Source organism: Tursiops truncatus, chromosome 5 (assembly GCF_011762595.2).
Source record: "Tursiops truncatus isolate mTurTru1 chromosome 5, mTurTru1.mat.Y, whole genome shotgun sequence".
NCBI lineage: Eukaryota > Metazoa > Chordata > Mammalia > Artiodactyla > Delphinidae > Tursiops > Tursiops truncatus.
In genome coordinates, this window is record NC_047038.1 from 113,695,132 (window position 1) to 113,717,552 (window position 22,421).

A 22,421-nucleotide genomic window follows, 5' to 3' on the forward strand; every position below is an offset into this window, starting at 1 on the left:
GTTGAATGTGACATCGGAAAGACCACTGATCAGTGACTGCTGGGTTTCGGACTCAGTTTTCACTGCTGGTCCTGCAACCCAACCAACATGCTATTATCCAGCCCAAATTATCTTGGGCCTCAAACTGTGAACACAGATTAATTTACATAGTCATTGTTAATTCATAGATGTCTAGTTAGAATAGCACACGACCTTGAGTTACATTATGAGGTCAAAGGGATATAAGAATGGCTGTGTTGGCCCATCTTTCCCATATTCTCTGGTTGAGGCTCTTCCTGGAAGAACGCTGCTGCTCTCTTTGAGGCCATCCTTCAAACTCAGGTATGTTTCAACCTCAGTATCCACTTAGGGCTTTTCCTCTTGCTCATGTCCACCGGAAAAAGAAGACAACATTTAGCTTATCCTGTAATTTCTTATTCTACCAATTTGGAGGTTACTTTGGGAGGAGTTGGAGTGATAATAGAATTTCCTAAAATTTTGCTACTCAAAGAGGGGTCTGTGGGGGCAGTAACTTTGGAGTGACCTGGGAGCTGATTAGAAGTGCAGACTCTCAGGCTACACTTCATATTCAGTGAATCATAAACTGATTTTGCCAAGATTCCCCAGATACCTGGTAAGAAAAGACATTAAAGGTTTGAGAAGCAGTGCCCTGAAAGACAGGGTACTACTTAACAGTGCTGGGGATTGGCGATCCGGGTCAGACACAGCATCTGAGGTAGAAGAAGTACGCACATCCTCCTTTCAGATGTTCGGTGTTCTGGTGGTTTCGGTTGGTGATGCCTGATGTTCAAGGTTTTGGGCACTAGAGGGTGACATTGGGCTGCATGGCTAAGTGAGCAGGGCCTCTCTCCAGGAAGTATCTTGAGATGGGTATCTTGAAATGATGTACAATTAAATTTTTTTTTGGTCTCTCGTATTAAATTTAGTCCAGTTACCAAATAATGATTGACATTTATTTAGCATGAACTATGTGCTAAGCACTGTGCCAGGGCGTTTACATGAATGGCCTCATTGAATCCTCAGAGGTACTATTGTTGACCTACTTTAAAGATGAAGAAATTAGGGTTTCAGGAGGTCACGTTCATGGTCACACAGCTGAGAAGTGAAAGGAAGTGATGGGGCATGGATCAGGCTGGGTCTGTCTGTCTGACCGTGAGCCTGAGGTCTGATCCTTCACCCTGCACTGCCTTCTCTTTACTCCTCTCAACAGCCCTCCACGGCAGGCATCACAGTAACCAATGGTGATGCCTTTAAACAACTGAAATAGAAGAACAAGGAATTAAATACAAATGCTATACATTTTTAATGAACTTTCGCTGTGAGGCAGGAGAGCACAAAGGTTACTCCACAGGCTCTAAAGTTATTCAGTCTGTTATAAAAGCCACTGGCTAGGGATGGTTACTGAGCACTTGAAATGTGGCTGCTGTGATGGAAGAAACGAATATTTAATTTGCTTAATTTTCATTAGCTTACCTTTAAAATCCGATGCTTGATTTTACTGGAAAGCTTCTAAGTATGTTTGGAACAGCTTGGGTGTGTGAATCTACTTTTTCAACTGTCAAGTTTTTTCGTTAAAAATTTTGTACCTCAGATAAATTAGGAGGTTGATTAACACATACACACTACTATACATAAAACAGATAAGCAACCACTGTATAAGGACCTACTGTATAGCACAGGGAACTATATTCAGTATCTTGTAATAACCTTAATGGAAAAGAATCTGAAAAAGAATATACATATATAAAAAACGTATAACTGTACATTGCTGTACACCGGAAACTAACACAATGTTGTAAATTAACTATACTTCAATAAAAAGAGAAAAAAGATTAAAACAAATTTGTGTCCAAATGAAGATGTGCTGTAAGTGTGTCATACACACTGGTTTTCAAAGACAGTATACAAAAGGAATGTATTTATGAATATTTCATTAATAATTCATATACTGATTACACATTGAAATGATCATATTCTGGGTATGTGCAGTTATATAAAATATATTATTAAAGTTAGTTTCACCTGTTGCTTTTTACTTTTTTAACGTGGCTACTAGAACGTTTGAAACGATGCATGTGGCTCACGTAATCTTTCTGTTGGACACTGCTGCTCCAGAGCCAGATTATTGGGTTCAAACCCTTACTCTACTGCTTAATAGCTGTGGGAACTCTGTGGCTTCCCATTTCATTTGTAAAATGGTGTAAAAGTACCTACCTCACATGGTCGTTGAGATGGTTATGACTCAGTATGTAAAGTGCTCACTGGGTGACAATTCTCCATGGGCCTTTTGTGTTTCTGCACCCCTGGTAAGCAGAAGCCCTGAAGGCCTTTGTTCTAAACTATCTTATCAAGGATGCTTGCATAGCAAACGGCCTTGGAAAATAGATGGTAGCTTCTCCCTCTAACGCAAAGATCAGGTGCGTTTGCCTGCTGTCTATGATAAAAGATTTGGTCATCCTAAGCGCAAAGTTCCTCTTCTGAAACTCAACCCACTGCACTAGCAGGTACCATCTGGGCCTTTCTGCGTCACCCTGTGGGAACTGGAGCTCAGAGAACCAGTTACCGATCGTGGCTATTGCTGTGAATGATAAACTGCCCATTGTCTCTGAACCAGGAGTCTCCAGTCTTCTGCTGGCATCCATGAAATTGTGGCAGTCTGACTTGTCTACATCACCAAGTAGAGTGAAATTGACACCTGAAACTAACATAACATTGTTAGTCACCTATAGTCCACTAAGTAGAGTGAAACTAACACAACATTGTTAATCGACTATACTCCAATATGAAATAAAAATTAAAAAAGACAACCGAAACTCAGACCCTTCACAGTTTTGGACAGTACTTGGAATAGGTGCCAGGCACACAGCACCGTGTAAGTGTTAGATTTTATTACTATTTTACTATTACTATTTTATTACCCCCTCTTACTTCCATTTAGTTTAGTTGAATTACTACCATCTTCTGCCTTTTGTGTCTGCTTCCACTTAGGGAGAGAGATTTCCTCACTCTCTTTGGACCTCTGGCATTCCCATTGGCTGTACCTTATCACTTACCCCTCACGGTGATGTCAGGTTGCATGTGGTCAAATCGTTAGAGCTGAATCTTATAGATCAGCCTAATGGATTTGATTTTCCCTCTCCAAATATTGTTTCTTATTGCTCCAAAATTCTTCTCTTCCAGGAGAACTTTCTAGAAATAAGTATTAAGACACAGAGTGGCAACTTATGCCTTCTGTTCCTCTGACTGTACTTCTTCTAATACAGAGGACAGTTTGGCACATGACAAGTGTCAGCCACCACCACTTCTCTCTACCAACAATTCCATGTGTCTAGTGCTACTTCTTCACTTGTTTACACTCTGAGACGTGCAGACACACGATCACAGTGTGTAGTTTCCACATAGGCATAATAGATTTTGACTGTACTATAAAAATATACCTAGAGTTAACAATTTTATTGGTTTCCGTCAAAGGCCAATGTAAAAAATTTCAGAGCAGAGTATGTACGTTATGCTATTTGGAATAAGCTACAGGATCAAAACAGAACAAAGTTAAAGGGAATGTGAAACATTTCATTGTGAATTATGTATAAGGGATTATCACACAAACGCATTGCTAAAACGTTTTAACTGAACTCTCTGAATTGCCTTTAGCTCTGGTTTTTAAAGTAGATACCTACTTTGTATAATATAAAAAGACACCTTATTTTTATATTGGCAACAGAAATTTAGATTTAACTAAAATTAACCAAAATTAAACATTCAGTTCCTCAGCTTGATAGCCGTATGTGGCTCATGGCTACCATATTGGACAGTGCAGATCTAGTACATTTCCATCACAGAAAGTACCATTGAGGATTCCTGCTCTCAAATTACATAAATGTTGGAATCAGATGGTAAGTATTGTTCTTTAGCAAACAGCATTAAAAGTTGCGTCCAAGATATTTTGGACATAATTCTAGATATGTTTACAACTCTAAGTAATGTGATTATATCTTGGTTTTAAGATAAAGGCATGAAACTTTAGCTATGAAAAAATTCAACACAACACAGAATTCATTTGCTATTGTGTCGAGGGTTATATCTTCATGTAAATCTATTTGCTCATAGTGATATTTTCCTTTTTAAATGTTTTCTCTTGCCTGAAATCTTCCACAGTTTTGTTATGGCTACATACCATCTTGGCACAATTTACACAGCTTAAAACTAGCATGTATTTTATTTATGGTGCATACTGCTTTAGCAATCCAATTTAAGTTTACTCGGAACAGATACATGAATTGCAATGTACCTAAAAATATTGTGCTTGTTTGTGTGATTACGACGCTACTGCTGAAAATCACAGCAGCTGAGTAACAACAGCGAGCAGCCCCAGCATCACAAGAATAACTGACTGCCAGGAACAAGTATTTACCCTGTGTTGTGTACATTCTACTCAACTAAGCACAAGCCTGATATGAAGATATGGGACGTATCAGTTTTTCCTTTTTGGTGACAGAAAGCCATTATTTCCATCAAGTTTTTCCAATATTACTGATCTGTCCTTAAAGTGAGAACAGCCTAGAAACCATCCTTTAGATCTTTGCTCTTCAAAATGTGGCCCAGGAACCAGCATTAGCATCACTTGGGCGTTTGTTAGAGATATGGAATCTCAGGCACCCCCAGACCTACTGAATCAGATCCTGGGTTTTAGCAAATTACCCAGGTGATGGGAGGTACACTGAAGTTTGAGAAGCACTGCTTTAGACACCGAAAATGAGACCTCAGTACATTTGATGCCATTTCTGAGGCACAGTGTTATGGATTGAATTTTGTCTCCCCTCAAAATGCCTGTGTTGGAGCCCTAACCCCCTGTACCTCAGAATGTGTTCTTATTTGGAGACAAGGTCTTTACAGAGGTAATGGAGTTAAAATTAGGTCGTTAGGGCGAGTTCTAATCCAATATGACTGGTGTCCTTATATGAAGTAATTGAGTTAAAATGAGGTCATTAGGGTGAGTCCTAATCCAATATGACTGGTGTCCTTATATAAAAGGGGGAACTCGGGCACAGAAACATGTATGAAAAGAAGACTATGTGAAGACACAGGGAGAAGACGGCCGTCTACAAGCCAAGGAGAGAGGCCTTGGAAGGGGTCCTTCCCTTCCAGCCCTCGGAAGGAACCAGCTCTGCCAACACCTTGATTTCAGACTTCTAGCCTCCAGGATTATGAGACAATAAATTTCTGTTGTTTAAGCCACCCAGTTTGTGGTAATTTCTGAGGGCAACCCTAGTGGACACATGGTTACTCCTTCTTTTGTATCATGAATTGTCTGCCTTTTAGATGACGTCTACCAGGCATTTGCCCTCTTGTATCTGCCCAGAATGTGATATCTATCAGTCAGGTAGGGTGCCTACAACAGTCCTCTTGGGAAAACAGATCATGGAAGAGACAATTATGTTTCTAACAGTTGCAAAACTAGATATTAAGGGCCCTGGAAGGAATGGCAGCCTCCCTTTAACCCTTTAACAGTGCGCTTCTTCAGCATGAAGAAAGAAAATAATGGCCATAGATCAGAGAGTGCTTTAGATATTTAGAGCAAGAGCTGCAGGAGACATGAAAGGATTATTCAAGAATGAACCATACTGGGATGGGAGGAACAGAAAAAGGTGATTTGGAGAATACATCAGAGAAAGCAACAAAAACCACAGAGGGCAGGAGGAGAGGAGGCTGGGAGACTGGAAAAAAATGAGAGTGTCTTTTCTAATCATTTAGACACCTCAAATTCATGCAATGGAGTAGTTAATGGAGTCCTGTCTCAGATTTGCAATTTCCAGTCTGCAACTCACATGGATCCTGGGTTATGAATATCTAATAACAATACCTGTTACAGCTGGAAAGAACCTGTCTCTCATTTTACACATAAGGAAACTGAGTCCAGCTAATTAGCTGGAGAAACAAGCCCAGGATCCTCATCTCACAGCCGTAGCCCAGGGCTCCTGCCAGCACACCTGGTGTACGTGACTTTTGGTGGCTGTAGATCATAGAACAGGGCATCTATGATAATCTAAATTGCTTTACATGAAGCACATGGATTTTGCATCAAGTAGTTTTAATTATAAGGCTATGTCAAAGGGATCTGATGACATCTTATTAAATTACAAGAGTGAGCTCAAGTAGTTTCTGATGTGGGCATAGTCCCAAGAAGAATGAGTTTTATAGTCAAGGGCTACCCAGGCTTCTTTCCGCCTCTCCTGGCCCCCTCCTTTCCCCTTTTAAATTCTGTTTGTTTTAATCAAAGAAAATGTTATAGAGAAATCAAGCATAAATCAAATTATGAAAATACATAAGAAGTATTGCATCCAAATTGTTTTTCTTTCTTTGATCCTTTCATTCCTTTGAATGATGGCAGAATTTAATCTCCGGAGAGAACTTTTCAGACCTCCATATAGAAAAAAATGTATTTTTTTCTGATGAGATACTCAGTGTGGCTGCCATTTTAAGTTGTTCTTCCATTGGAAATAATACATTAGTCTACACAATTCTAAAAAAAGAAAAAAATGAGTGTAAAGAAGCAAGTTCATAGAATTCCCTCTCATATTAGCCGTCAGACTCCTGGACAAACTGGAAGCTGATAGGTTTAATAGTACAAATGTGCATTATGAAGATTCTTAGTGACAACTGTGGGAATAATGGCCTTTTCCATTGGTAGCTGCCTAAGTAACTGAAGGGTTATATATCAGGTTTGGCAGTAGGATCCCTCTGACTACAACTTGCTGTAATCACGTTGGGATTCTAGGCAGTGGTTCCTTAAGGTGTTCTCCTAAAGGAGATCTCATCAAGTCCCTTTGTAATGCCACCCTGTTATCTCTCTTCTCATCTAAGTCACTCATTAACATATGTATCTATCAGAATCTAAAAAAAGAAAACAGAAACCACTTTCGTGTTTACAACAAAGGGAATTTAATGCAGGGGACTGATTGTACTGGTGATGGCAGAGCTGAGAAGCCAATCAAGGGACAGTGAAGAAACCCAGAGAGATTATTAGCATGAGGAAAAAAAACCATTTCCATCTCTAGGCTGTTATATACATATTATTATTTTCCTTATGGCAAGTAGGCAGGAGCTGCTCTAGACCTGTCAGGGATTCTAAGCAGAAGGTATGTCCTCAGGAGATTTATAATCTGGTCGGAGAGACGAGGCACGCACAGAAAACAGATTGTGATTAAACGCTAAACCACAGGGACAGAGTCTCAGAACTGGAAAGGCAGTCGCTGAGGGAGAGAGACCTTTGGTGCTTCCTGGGCCATTGAGGAATGTGCTAAGGGACACTTTTCATGGTGTCACTTTGCCTAACTTAACACTCCAGAGAGTAACCTGAGTTTAGGGACTCTGTGAATAAGCATCTGTAACACGTTTTATTGTCTTAGAACAATTATCTCTTCTAGGGAAACAGCTTTTCCTCTCAATGAGTCAAAGAGACGTATTTGTTCAGGAAGGGAGGAGATCTAGATGAAAGCATTTTGCTCTTCTAAAGAATGTTGGCAGATTTAAAATTCATGTTCAAAACAGCATAGTTGACCTTGTACAAATACTCTTGATACAGTTAACTGGAAGCAAAATGGCAAGGTCAACCAGGTTGTATGGTATCTGCAATCACTTTTTTCATGTCTCTCCCCTTCTACGTGCTTCTTTCCTTCAATGTGGGCACTTAGGACTCTCAACCGCTCTTTTGCATTCTTATTAATTCTTACTTACTTGAAAGGATCAGATTTAAGTCATTTACAACTTAGAATAAATTTAAGTCAATATTTGTACACAGTGAAACTGACCCTTAACATTGGCCTGTATTTTGGGGAGTAAATTTAAAAATTAGAACATGAAAAATGACAAAAGGCAAGAATATTTTGAACAAGTAGTTTGGGTACGGAATATTTAAAAATTAGTGTTTGTATAGTCAGTGTGGATACTTAGGGAAAACTTAAAAAAATTCCAAAATAAAAAAGAATCTTAAAATAGCACATGTACATCAGGTCATAAGATAAAGTTTAATACATTTGATCATGTTAAAGGACACAAAACACAGCCAATCTAACCAAATTTCAGGCATGCATTTACATAAATATATTAAATTAAGAAAAGAAATTATACACTTAAACATCCTTTTCACCTAAAAATCATTAAATCCACAGATCAACAATAAAAACCAATTCTCTGCATTTATCACTTCAAGATACAATTGTTCTATTTTAAAGATAACACAAATACACTTGTTAGAATTTATATGCATTATACATATATTATATATTACATAGATAGTGTGTATACATATGTAGTGTTTGTACAGATAGATAAATATATATACACGGGTGTGTGCACACATACAGATACACACAGATGTACTTTAGGCCATCTGTACTATTATTGCCGGATTTTGATGTTAAACTGAATCGGAGCTGGATGGGTGTGATTATTATCTTTTGCTTCAAATGTGTTCATCATACCCATGGGGCTCACAATCCCCCATTATAAACATCCTTGCCTTTTCCATAGTACATAACCGTGCTGGGCACTTCAATAAATCTTTGTTGAATTATTGAATGGATGGATGGCTGAATAATAGATCAAGCAAAGAGTACTGAATATTATAATAACTTGGTTAAGTAAGTCAGATTAATTCAAATTTAGAAGGATTATCTGAGCCAATGACTTTGCATGTTACTTTTCAGAAGAACATTTATAGAAATTCCAACTAGTACATATATTAACTCTGCTCCCTTAAACGTGTACCTGCTTTAATTACTTGTGCTTCTTATTAATAGAAATCCAAGCAAGGTATCCTCTGTGAATAAGGTTATGGACAAATTGCCCAAACTGTCAACAATCTAAAGGAAAATGAACAACTAGGAAAAGCAAAACGTGTTAGAAGAATGAAAAAGTTAACCATACTTTAAAACTGGATAAAATTAATCACAGATAAAGCCAGGAAAGACACAGGGGTTTCTGTGCTGATTTGTTTTCTGCTTCTTAATTATAATGAGTTGATAATTTTTTCATTTTAATTAGATGGGTTTCTTTTAAATAGTCTTCTTTAGCATGTCCTAGCGAATTAAGCTCCAAACATTCCTTAGTACCTCAGTATCATTTATCTTGTTACCACATGGTTCTCGGTGAGATGCACGTCCAAAAATGTCCTAGGAATATAATGAGATATGGGAAATACCTGATATCTTATACGGTTGTCAATTCGATTTCTCAATAGTAGTATTATGAACAGAATGTATTAATGTGTTAATAGTATTGGGTTCTACAGTACATGAACTCCTAATTTATTCTATGAAAATCATGCTTCTGATCTTAAGAACATGAAGTAAAGAAATATCCAACGTACATTTGGGGCACAGACTACCAAATCTGATCACACGGTGTTCACGTGAATGGAAACTTTTGGCTAGTTAATTTTTAGTGCAAAGGGAAACGTACAACAATTAGTTTCTAACTGTGAAGACGAAGCGTATTTTCTATTTAGCCATTATGAATTTCCCATCACTGTTAATGTTCCATTTTTTCTATCCTATGTGCTAAAAATGTTTTTTTAACTTAAAAGCTTATAGTCAATTGAGATAACTCACCAAACATGTTTGTTAATTTGCTTACATATGTATACATGTATTTTAAGTAATACAGAATCTACATATGCAAAAAAAAAATCCTGACTGAAATGTGAGGTCTGTGTTTGTGATATACATGAGATGTAACTTTAGAATTCAGGTTGAGTTGGTACCTTTTTTTTTTTTTCCGGTATGTCTCTCTGTATTCTGGTTTAAAAAAGCAGTGATAAGATTTAGGCCTAAGGCTTTATGTTAATACAAGGGATCATTATTTATTTTTTATTTTTTTTTCAACCAACTTATAGATGACCTAAACAAAAGAAAGCAAGGTGAATGATGGGTGTATCTTGGGCTCTCACTTAATGAAGAATTGAAGAAAAGAGCTAACCTGATAAGTGAGTAAATCTCTTCATAGCCTCTAGGGAAACAACAACTATGATTGAGAAGAAAACAACACAACACCTTCTCACACTCTCATGAGTACATCATACTCCCTGAAATAGTTCTTTTAAGACAATTTTCAAAACTTATATATGAGTAGCTATTTAAGGGAACGAAGTGTTGAAGTTGGCTAGGACTAGTATTTGGCAGGTTTTACGGTTTTGTTTTTAATATCAAAATGCTTCTATTCTTAGGTTTCCCACTTTCTTTGTCATCATATTAATTATTAGAGGTATGACTGATTTGTGTTGGTGTGATGACGAGAAAGAAAGTAAGAGAGCAAACATCTATTTCTTTAGGATATTCTAATGGAGAACTTTCTAAACGTATTGCCAGCAGTCACAGTAACAGGCCCACTAACTTCCTGTGGGTAATAAAGAAATAGGTACATTTTCTGGGCATGGAACTTTGGTCTGAGTTCTCTGCAAGTTCAAGGCTCAAGGGTGGGGAAAGAAGATTCTGAAGTTTCCATTGAGGAACTACTTATTTTTTCCTCATCAATTTCGGATAATCTTATTTAAAATAGATTCCACTGAGATGGTGGTTGCTTGAATAGGAAATAGCTACTAACTTTCCCTACTGTTAACTTGCGCTCTTGACTGTGGATACTCTTTTCAGCATCCAAGATGGAACCCCAGCTGAGCTGGGACATCCAGGCCGGGAGTCATTTACGCTTTTTGTTACTTCTTTCAACGATATGAATAGGTCAGTCTAGTATGTTCATATTTGTCTACTGTTCTTTATGATATAGCATCTGAGCAAATGTGGTACTAGGAGAAGGTGTTTTCAGAAAAATAAAGAAAAGATCATAGCCAGCAAAATCAATAGCAACCTGCCCCAGGGTATCTTTATTATGGGTGTACTGAAGACATGTCTGTTTAATCAGAACCAATAGAAATAGAGAAGAGAGCTGTTAAGAAGAAGAGGGGTACATGGGGGTGGGGAGGCAAAAAGACAGAGAAACAGAGAAAAAGAAAGATAGATATCTCAGATAACGTTCTACAGAGACATCCAGAAACTCTAACTTATTGATCAGCCAACTACAAATGCCTATGATACACCTTAGTTTCCTCTTAAAAATGTAGGTTTGGTTTCTCTTTTATGTTTCCAAGCTAAAAAAGTTAGACTAATAAAAGTTTAAATTAATGTGTCCTTTAAAAGTCCCTAGATGGAGCATCTAACCTTAAGTCCTAAACCTAGTAAGCTTCTTGTATAGTTTATGATTTGGAGATAAAAACAACATCACAAAAATGTTAAAAATTATTAGTACATTATCATGTAATTATTTTCAAAGAAATAAATAGAGAAGAAGTGACTGCTCTGAAGTATGTAAATGAAAAAGAGAATGATTTTCCATTTAGGTTGTATGTATATGTTGCATGTGTAGGTAGGTTTCTTTGCTCTTTCTTTACGAGATAGTCTGTTAACCTGAGAAAACTTCTGAGTGTTCTTTGTGATAAAATAAAAGATATATTTTACAATAGCCACATTGAAAGGAAATTCCAAGAAGAAAGGTATGAATGGAAGCACTTTTTATCATCACTCAAGTTTCTTAAATCTTCCCTTCTTTCCACTTTAATGATGTGCCTATTCAGTTATTTTCTCATTACCTTAAATAACTAGCAAGAAAACGAAGTTCTATTAATCAGAACAAGAGTTTGGCAGAAGCAGTGGCAGAAAGTTTTTTCCCAACTCTTTGTAACTACCGTAACAGCCTTTCACATTAAATTGATACCCAAAGCTTAAGCTCTAGAATGGAAAAAGGGATAATAATCTACATTTTTCTGTTTCTTTATTTTATCTTTATCTCACACATTTGTATCCATACCAAGGACATTTTCTTCCATTTTGATTATGTGCTTTTTGAACCGAGTAGGTGTTACCATTCGTGTGATGAAACAATCATTTTTCCCTAGCTCATACTTTTTAACCAGTTCTTACTTGCCTCTCATCATGAATTATTTAAGATCGTTCTCCAGTCACATATTTAAAAAATCTACTTGAAAGGAAAGGTCAAAAGATGTTTTGAAATGGCCACTGAGTTTTTAAAAGGTAGCTATTAATTAGCCATTGCTATTTACTTCTCTCCTAAGAACAGAGAGAAATGACTCCAATGACTGTCTTTGCTGGGGTCTAATATCCCTGGATCTTGTGATTTTCTTTTTCAAAGATTTTGATCTGTTATTCTAATGACTCACAATAGAAAAGGCAATGATACCTGGGGTACATATGTTTTTCTAAGTCATTTGAAACTCTTTCACTTGTGAAAGGGCTGTATAAAAAAAGCTGGGTCTGATCAATTTAATCAAGATATTTTTAAATAGAAGAACAAATGGCAACAGAACACCATTTCTTTTGGAAAGACTCTTTTGGAAAAGATGGAAAGATTAAAGATGTAAGAAGAAATGCTGGGCGTTTTCAAATTTGGCGGAATATATAGCAGTATCCTTATTGTTTTCAGTGAAACTATGTACAGGAGAATGTGTAATAAAACTGCACAATTTGACAGATTTAGACAGCTGGCTCCCTCACAAGAAGTTCACATTTTGTGAATGTCACCCACGTTGAATAAGAGACGATGAGATGGTTAAGGTCCATTTACAAAAATGGTTGTCAGGACTTTTTTTTTTTAATTGTAAAACTTTCTGTGATGGAATTCAGTAAAAGGGCTACGAAGAGAAAGCAAAGAGGACAAAAGACTGCTATTAACCTACAGATGTGGGCTAGTACAGGGTTCACTGCAAGATTTGTCACACTGTTGGGCCAATGAAGTGTTCGTGTGACTAGAAGGGACCACCCCTTTTCTGGGGTAAGAGGGCAATTTGGTCTCCATGCTCACTTAATCCTGAGACTTCTTTGAATAGACTGTCAATTGAAATCTAAATTGTGCAAAATTATGCATATGCACTTTTTAATGCAGGCTATTGTTCACTAAGCACTGCACCAAGATTTGTCAACCCATTTCCATTGGGCATGAGGTCACTTGAAACTTAAGTAATCATATATGGAAGACAAGAGCAGAGTACTTAACCAACCTTTCTGTGTTGTGGTTTCTCACTGTGCTTTATTTGCAGATCTCCACTTTAAAACAATAGACAAATATTAGTTACAAGATTTTGTTCCTTTTTGAAGTTGAGGCTCCGTTTCGTAGAGGTAAGGAGTGGGTTTGGGAAGTCAGTCTGTGCCGTATAATCTGTCCTACTCTACAATTTAGATTCTGGAGGAGCAGATGTTTAGAGAAGGGCAACCTATAGTAGGTGCCCACATGTCATGAGTCGATGTTTTCTCAGTGGGGCAAAGAGGCCTGATAATTTTGTTATAATCCAAACGTGGCAGGATTGTCTCAAAAACCATGAAGAAAAACGTGTACCAGACTTTTTGCAGTTTAAGTTAGAACGTGGCATTTCTTGAAAAACCCGAACAGAACATTTACAGGAAATTTATTCATAAATGAACCAGAGAGGATTTTCACTGAGTTCCGAAGGAACGTATACATTAAAAGTCATATTTGGCAAGAATGATCATATTAAAAATTTGTACAAGTGACAGCTTACACAGGCAAGATTTGTTAAAAATGAGTGAACTCTTTTCCAGTGAGGCGATTCAGTGTGAAACCTGCAACATTCTCATCACATATACTCTGACAGTCTTGCTATGGTGAAAAGCACTTTACAAATGTTTAATGCTGGAATTTTATAAGGAGTGGCTGTTTTCTTGCTTTTTCATCCGTCGGTAATGATTACATGTTGGCACAAGGATACATTGCTAGATTAGATCCTCAGCACATTAAAGACTGTTTGCTTTCTCACTCCCCTTCTTTCCAATTAAGTTGGTGAAAAATGTAACTTTAGTATTTTACAGGACAGGGTAAAGGTGTTTCATCTAGGTGATGTCTATATTATAAAAATAAAATAAAAAATATAAATATGTAACACAAACCCAGTGCCTATTGTTAAATAAACTATACAATAAAAGCAGACCTTTTAGGAAGATTGGTTTTAGACTTTGCCATTATGATTTAATTTGAAAACAATCTTGAAATTAAGCTAGAGTAACCAGATTTCTCTGCCAATAAAGAGGTAAGTGCGTTAACTTTCTGTAATTGGATACATTGATAAAACCGAAGATTACAATTTTATATCAAGTTGCCCTCTTATAAATTCACCAGGGAGCTCTGAAACATTCTCTCATATTATAGTCCTTTAATATAAAAATATGGCCTTTTAAAATTCAATCCATCAGATTGCACAGTAATGTTTTAAAACTCCATTGAAGTTGACTTTAGTGATTACAGACAGAAAATTCCTGGGAAGGCAAATAATCTCTTCTGGTGACATAAAAATTCTGTTATCAATTTACAATGGAATTTCTGGGGAAATTACTCCGCACAAGGAAATATATATTTAAAAAACCCATCTGTTACGCAACCACACTCACGGGGGTTGTGAGTGTGTGTGCATATGTGAACAAACGTGCCTATATACACACACAGGGTCTGCACAGTTCTGGAAATGACTTTTAAATTAATCAAAGAAAATGAAATCACAGGAGTGTGTAGCAGGATAACAGTCGTTCTTTTTAATGACAGGATAAAAAATAAATGGCCATTGGAAAGGAATAGTCAAACAGTCCCAGAAACTATACAATGTAACTTGTTAGATCCAGCAAATAAGATGTCATGTCAATGATCTGATCAAGAATACCTGCCCTGGTCTCTCTGCGGAGGTTTCTGTCCACTTGTTCACACTGAGGACCAAGATATCCTTTTTTACAGAGGCACTTGTTGGGTCTAACACAGACACCGCCGTGGCGACACGCTGGCTCACATTTCGCTGGGAGAAGAAAAAAGAGCAATGAAATCACACTCCATTCTGGAAGTCGGAAACAGCACCGAGTGTGAGGCCAATAGATATCTGACGAGTAAGGGAACGGAGGGAAAGGAGGGGGAAGCCAGTCCCAAAATGATCCCAAAGTTAGTAAGTACAAAGGAAGAAGGCTTTCAGACTTCTAGTTATTTGGGGGCCAGAACGCAACAGACAGTGGGAGACATTTCGAGAGAAGCGGATCGTCCAGATCATGGGAAACAATTTCAACCCCTTGCAGAACTGACTTTATGTAAAACGAGGATTTCAGTTCTTTAAAACCTCTGCTTCCCTAGGGCATCTGCAACACAGGGCCTGCCAAGTACCGCTCTGTTTCCGTCCCTCTGGGGTAGGACCTCACAGTGGGAAGGGCGAGGCCAGAGAGAAAGGCCCAGTGGCTAGAGCATCACCAATGTAACATCAAGAAATGAGCAGTTTTTTGGACTTCCCTTGTGGTGCAGTGGTTAAGAATCCGCCTGCCAATGCAGGGGGCATGGGTTCGAGCCCTGGTCCGGGAGGATCCCACATGCTGCGGAGCAGCTGGGCCCGTGCGCCACGGCTGCTGAGCCTGCACTCTGGAGCCTGTGAGCCACAGCTGCTAAGCCCACGTGCCACAACTGCTGAGGCCTGCGTGCCTGGGGCCTGTGCTCCGCAACGGGAGAGGCCACCGAGATGGGAGGCCTGTGCACCGTGGCAGGGAGTGACCCCCACTTGCCGCAACTGGAGAGGGCCCGCCTGCAGCAGCGAAGATCCAATGCAGCCAAAAATAAATATGTAAATTAATTAATTAAAAAAAAAACACTAGAGTTTAAAAAAAAAGAAAAGAAATGGTCAGTTTTTGATTTTGGTTGGAGGGAGGATCCGCCACGTGAATTCCCTTGGATTCCTCCCTTTCCTTGTTCCCAGGGGTGTAGTGCATATGCCCCTTTCTGATTACACCCTGAAGCCCCTTCTTGGGGTCAGTGCAGTTGCCCAGAGAAAGACGTTCTGAGCAATCCTTTACAGGGCTGCTCTACAGAGCAGGATTGCTTCAGAAAAGAATGTTTACCACTATAATATAGGTAGGGAACGTAAAGATTTATTGCTAAAATGAGATGGAGCATAAAATCGGGTATATAACTTAATTGTCTCTTACTGATAGGATGAATCTGAGGTGTGCAGCCACTGTAGACAGAACCAAATTCCTTGAATACATGTCCTTATACTTTTAGGGGACAGAGTTATTTTAACCTTTTCCAGGGCGTTAATCAAAATCCAGGGGTCTGTGGCTGATATATGGGAAAGAAAGAACAGGGAGAAAATAGACCAAAATAGTCTTTTAAATTTGTGGGAGATGAGCAAACTCTGTGAGTATATGAATAAAGTTCTTACTTGGGTCAAAAGTTCTTACTTGGGTCAAAAATACCACAAATATATTACTTTAATAAAACAGTTCTGGTTTCTCTTATATATTCAAAGTATTTACTTGATTTAGTGGAAAGATTAAAGTACTTTATGACAGCCGTCCCAACCTTTTTGGCACCAGGGACCAGTTTCGTGGAAGGCAATTTCTCCACAGACCGGGGGTGGGGTGGGTGGGGGATGTTTTCGGGATGATTCAAGTGCCTTACATTTATTGTGCACTTTATTTCTATTATTATTACATTGTAATACATAATGAAATAATTATACAACTCACCATCATGCAGAATCAGTGGGAGCCCTGAGCTTGTTGTCACTTGCCACTCACTGATAGGGTTTTGATATGAGTCTGCAAGCAATTGATTTATTATGGTCTCTGTGCAGTCGAACCTCTCTGCTGATGATAATCTGTATTTGCAGCCACTCACCAGCGCTAGCATCACCCCCTCAGCCCCACCTCAGATCATCAGGCATTAGATTCTCATAAGGAGCGTGCAACCTCAATCTCTCGCATGCACAGTTCACAGTAGGGTTCACGCTCCTATGAGAACCTAATGCTGCCGCTGACCTGACAGGAGGTGGAGCTCAGGCGGTAATACGAGCGATGGGGAGCAGCTGTAAATACAGATGAAGCGTCACTTGCTCACCCGCTGCTCACCTCCTACTGTGTGGCCTGGTTCCTAACAGGCCACAGACCGGTACCGGTACCAGTCTGTGGCCCGGAGGTTGGGGACCCCTGCTTATAAACTTTCATTTATATCATATATCATTATTAATATCTATTATGGTATGTATTAAGCTGCCTAGATTCAAAATTATGTTTACCCTCAGTTTAACATACTTTACTAGCAGGCACTCAATAAATATTTGTTATCTGATGACTTGAGGTGACTTAAAAGGTTAGGCAAAATATAAGTAAGGAATAGGACAGAATGGACACCCCGTAAAAGCAGAGAGAGTAGATATTGTCAAGCATAGAAGGAAGCAGAAGGAAGATCTGTCATCAGGAATTAGAATATTATTGCATTTAAACACTGATTCTCATTTTTTGGCCAACTAATGAAAAACGAGACAGAATGGGTCAATAGAATGTAAGCATTTTTTAAAAATAATGTAATTACTTAATTTCTGTTGAGTTTCAGTTATGATAGCTTTTTCCTAGATATGTAACCATGATATCAATCAATCATGTAATATTATTAGTGATGAAGCAATTTAAGCTTAAAATGGATACTGTCTCTGTGACTTTAAATGTCTACTTTATTTGAGGTAAACGAGGTATGGTTATAATTTTTTGAAACAAATACATGTTTAGAATAAAGAAAGAAGGCATTTATGAGTTAAGGATACTGTTAAATATTAATATGGGACTTGAATTTTCTTTGGCAAGAGATACTTTAATATTTGAAATAGCAGAGATCAAAATCTTTTGCAAGTAATATGTATATGCCGGTTGTTGAAAACATACTTTCAGTATACACATCTTAAACTCTAGGTACCTAAATTAATCTAATTGTCTTACTTCACACCAAGTAGAATTTAAACGCGATTACACTTATCTGCGGAAGTCACAAGTTAAAGGATAGAATAACCTTGGAATGAATCTCATTTGCTCTCTGAGCAGCTGCACACCCACCTGATGGTCCACAAGGCAGTGGCAAAAAGAATGGAAAAATCTCATTATATGCCTCTAGATAACTGCATTTTCCCCTTTTCTATAAAAACACCCACTGAAAACCCCTGTTTTTAGCACGCTGCAGCAAGAAAGCAAGCAGCAAATTTAGGGAGGGTCTTTATGGAGTGTCTGGAAAATGCTGGCACTCAGAAAGGGGCTTTGCAAGCACCAGGTCACTGGCTGGTGTGAAAGCTCAAACCCAGGACTGAGAGTCCACAGGGATGATCTAGTTGGGCTGTTTTCATGTGTGACTTTGTGAAAGAACTCGATTATGTTTATGATGAACTCATATACGTGAACTGTTTCCATTAGGAAAATGGCAACGATTTCAGGTGCAAGTTCAGAAACAGACTGAGCATTACTATTGTAAACGGCTACAGTTTTGAACACTAGGTCATTCTAGAGGAAGTAACTAACATTAAGTTCTTGCAGGCCCAATCTCCCCGGAACAGAAGAAAAACTAACCGACTCTACACCAGTCTCCTTCCCATCCTGGACTGCAGCAGCACTTTCCTGTGGGCGCGCAGTAGCCGTTCCGACAGAGCCGGCAGCACTCAGAGGTCAGGGTCTGGGCAGGCTGGACCGTGGCCCTGCATTCCTCAGGCATCAGAGGTCTGCATCAAAAGACAACCGTCAAAAGTGCATTTCGGTTGCAAATCAATATTGGAATGAAATCTAGTGATTTCGTAGCTTGCAGAGCACGTCTCTTGCTTTCCAAAGAGACCTTTCTTTTACGCCACTCAGACAGAAAGGTCGACAACTTTCTAAGAGGAGAAAATACACACCCATGAGGAAACAAACTAACCAGTTTTGAACCAAAGGGAACAAATCAAACATGGTAAGAAACTTTATCATGATCAAAATTCATTGATTAAAAATGTAATTACGTTACATCAGTATTTTGGTAGCTAAGAATTCCTAGCAATTACAATTTAAAAAATAAAGATGAATAGATATTTTAAAGCTTTTTTTCTTTTCCCCTCAAAACGCCAAAAGTTTTTAGGAATAGCACCTGAGATAGGTTTCACTTGTTATTGGCATATTTGGCAACATCACGAGGCTGAAGGCATTCATCAGAATGAACAGTTGTAGCCTAAAAAGCTTGGGAATCATTTTTTATTTCATTTTTACATTTCTTTTGAAATACTTTTTCCAGAATGACTGTTCTTAAAAGGACATCATAACACGTGTGTGTTTACTACTGACTCAAAGTTTAAACTCTTTATGCAAAGAATGATCTACATAGAGAGATTTTATATACATACATATATATTTTTATAATTAGATTTTGTCCCGCTGTGAAGAAAAAGAATGCTAATAGGAGCAAACAAAAACATCTTATCTGTCATGTTAAAAGTCATAGACTTTGTTTTAATTGCTCTACAGTTGCCATCATTTAGAGAGGGACCAAGATGCCTTCAGAAGATGGTTGCTATAGCTCTTAATGTTTTTGAATAAGAGGGTGTCTTTCAAGTTGTTTCACGCTGGAATCACGATCACACCTGCTCATTACCTAATCTTTGGGAAAAAATGTGCAGTGGTACTTTGCTATCAGTCACTGCAACCTGTGCCTCAGTGTGGTGAGAAAGCTCTTTTCAGTGAAGGAATGTAAGTAAACACTTCATCACCAGTCAGATCACCACCAGGAGGATGGGCAAATCAGTTGGGAGTCCTTAAGTACCATAACAAAGAAGGTGATAATTATAGGTCAGAACCACCACAGAGGTGAATGATATAGCTTTCCGAGAGAAGCAAATAATTAGGCCCTGCAGACTCAGTTTTCTTGTTATGCCCCTGTAGCAATATGAACAGTGATAATAATTTGGAGCTTGGCCTCAGGCTGTTTCTACAATGACTCAAAACCATATTTAAAATATCTAATGACTTCTTTAGTTCCTCTCTCCAATAAGATCCGATTCTCTGTTGAAAGCATTGTTTGGGATTGACATGTACACACTATGATATTTGACACAGATAACCAACAAGGACCTACTGTATAGCACAGGGAACTCTGCTCAATATTCTGTGATAAACTAAATGGGAAAAGAATTTGAAAAAAAATAGATACACGTATATGCATAACTGAATCACTTTGCTGTACACCTGAAACTAACGTAACATTGTTGATCAACCATACTCCAATATAAAATAAAAACTGAAAGAAATAAAAGTATTGTTCTGCAACTAACGTGACAATTCAGAAAACTCCCTTAAATCTATTCAACCTCTTATTTAAATCTAGAAATGGTCAGCTTATGTGAAAGGTACTTAAGGCATTCCATATTTTCACTCAGAACACACCATCAGGTATTTCCTATGTGCCCCCAAGGGAGTCTTTCTGAGAGTAATGGCAGAGTGTGATAAGGTGAAGATGTTAAACAGATACGCCAAGGAAAGTGAGGGCATTACCTTGGCCTTCTTATTGTTGAATAGCCCAAGTCTGCCTATTTCTTCCTCATATAAAATTCTTATTTTGTTTGTGAGACGATGGTGGCATTTGTGACCATCAGGAGAGCAGTTTCTCAGTAGCCATGATGCTCTTCTGAGTCACAGGCCACCACCATTTACTGAGTGATAATCGGTAAACAGGTATTGTTTCCATTTTACAGGTAACTGAGATTCTGTTTACCCAATTCTATTTGTTACTCATTCGTTCACGCTCTTTCTGATTCATTCAAGAAAAGAGGCCCAGAAGCAGAGTGTGTCAAGAATATGTTACGTGTTATATGCAATGCAAAAAAGGTAGGCACATAGCTCACATGCTACTTGATGATATGGTTCATGCCTGAGCAGATGAATATAAAGAGGAGAAGACACCATGTGGATTAAGAACGTAGGTGACTTCGATCAAACAACTACCACCGGAAGATGTTGCCTGTTTGAGGCAAAGTGTAGGGACATTGACTCATGTGCACTGGGAACAGATAAGGTGGGTGTGACGACACTGGGAACAGATAAGGGGGTATGACGAATAGAGATTCTCTGTGGAAGTTCAGTTCTTCAGGGCAGGGTATCTGATCCCTTTTTGCTGGATGATCCTCCAATTAGACACTTTGTTTGATTTTCACCAAACATTCAAATGTGTGGAAACTCAGGTTATGGAGGGAATTATAAGTTGTCGCCTTTTTTGCCTAGGCTTGAGCAAATGCTTATCTATCGGTGGATGTCACTGCTTCATGCTTGGGCTTGTTTAGCTTATATAAAACTGTGTGGCTGTCATATATAAACATTATGATGCCCTTAAATTTTTATTTAATTACCTAGGAAAATATTTATTTTTTCTTTTATGAAGTTGACAACCAACATTCCTCACTTAGCATGTTAAATAAATCCTCTCTCTGTCTCTGTTATTCTATTGGGGAGCCTTGAACATGAAAATGTACATAAAACATAGCCCATCACCTATAGGACTTCACTTCTCTTAAGGAGTGAGTAATCTTATTTTCCCCTTTCCCTTCCCCATTGAAATAAAAGCTTTCTGAGGGCAAAAACTATAGATTCAATCCTCTTCAAGTCTAGTCATTGACTCTGCCAGGTACTGTGCTCTTCATGGGGATAAGACAGAAACAAAACGGGGTCCTAATCTTCTTGGAGACCACTGTGGAGAAGACAGACAAGCAAACACAAAAGTATAAGGCAGTATGATCTTTGCTATGATACAGGTGCATATGAAGTATCACAGGAATACAGATGAAGATGCAATTAACTTAGGATTGAGGGATGTTATAGAAAGATGATACTTAAGCTACCAAAGTATTTTATCTCCTCAACTACTTATAGTCATAGGAGGTAGGAAAATACCATAGGCATTCAATAAATGTTTATTGAATTGAATGCATATAGTAGAAACTTTTTTCAAATCTGGAATATAAATTCCATGAAGACAAATATTCCCCTCTCTTCTCTTGTGTCTTTCCAAGACCCAGAAGAGTGTACAGCACATGGAAGATCCTTCTTAAAAATCTGTTGAATGAATGAAACGAGTGGAATTTTAAAAGGGTGTTTGTTTCTTTAAAATGCTACTGAGTGACAATATTAGGAATATATGGACTATTTAGGGGAGGGATATCATTAAAATCGAATCACTATACTTTTATATCATAAGCATAAAACTAAAAACACTCACTGTATTTCTCTCTATTGGCTAAATTAACTTGTATTAATTACAAGTATTTGTAATTACAAATTTGTAATATTGTATTACAAAATTCTTCCAAGGCATAGTTAAATTCATTTTAAATAAAGCATTTTTACACTAATTATAATCATAATAAATAAACAACAGGCTAAGAAGTAAGCATGACATAAAGAGATGGGATTACTTTCTCCTCCAGCTGGGAATTAAGTCAACATATCAACATTCATTTTTCTAGTAATACATTTGTTAAAGTTTGACAAAGATTTTTGGTGATCCCAACCATCTCTTTCCTCTCCACTCATTCTTTGTTCTAGGGA

The 22,421-nt window shown here is 38.0% G+C and overlaps 1 protein-coding gene across 1 annotated transcript in view; it reads right to left on the reverse strand.

The window, feature by feature from the left end:
- Positions 1–13,977: 13,977 nt before the first annotated feature.
- Positions 13,978–22,421, reverse strand: part of HHIP (hedgehog interacting protein) — an 87,724-nt gene continuing 79,280 nt past the window's right edge. Inside the window, exons 12-13 of the mRNA XM_004319987.4 lie at positions 18,432–18,580; positions 13,978–14,860 (exon numbers count right to left, since the gene is read on the reverse strand). Coding sequence (XP_004320035.1) covers positions 14,667–14,860; positions 18,432–18,580 — 343 coding nt within the window. The 3' untranslated portion in view covers positions 13,978–14,666. The remainder of the gene's footprint in view (positions 14,861–18,431; positions 18,581–22,421) is intronic.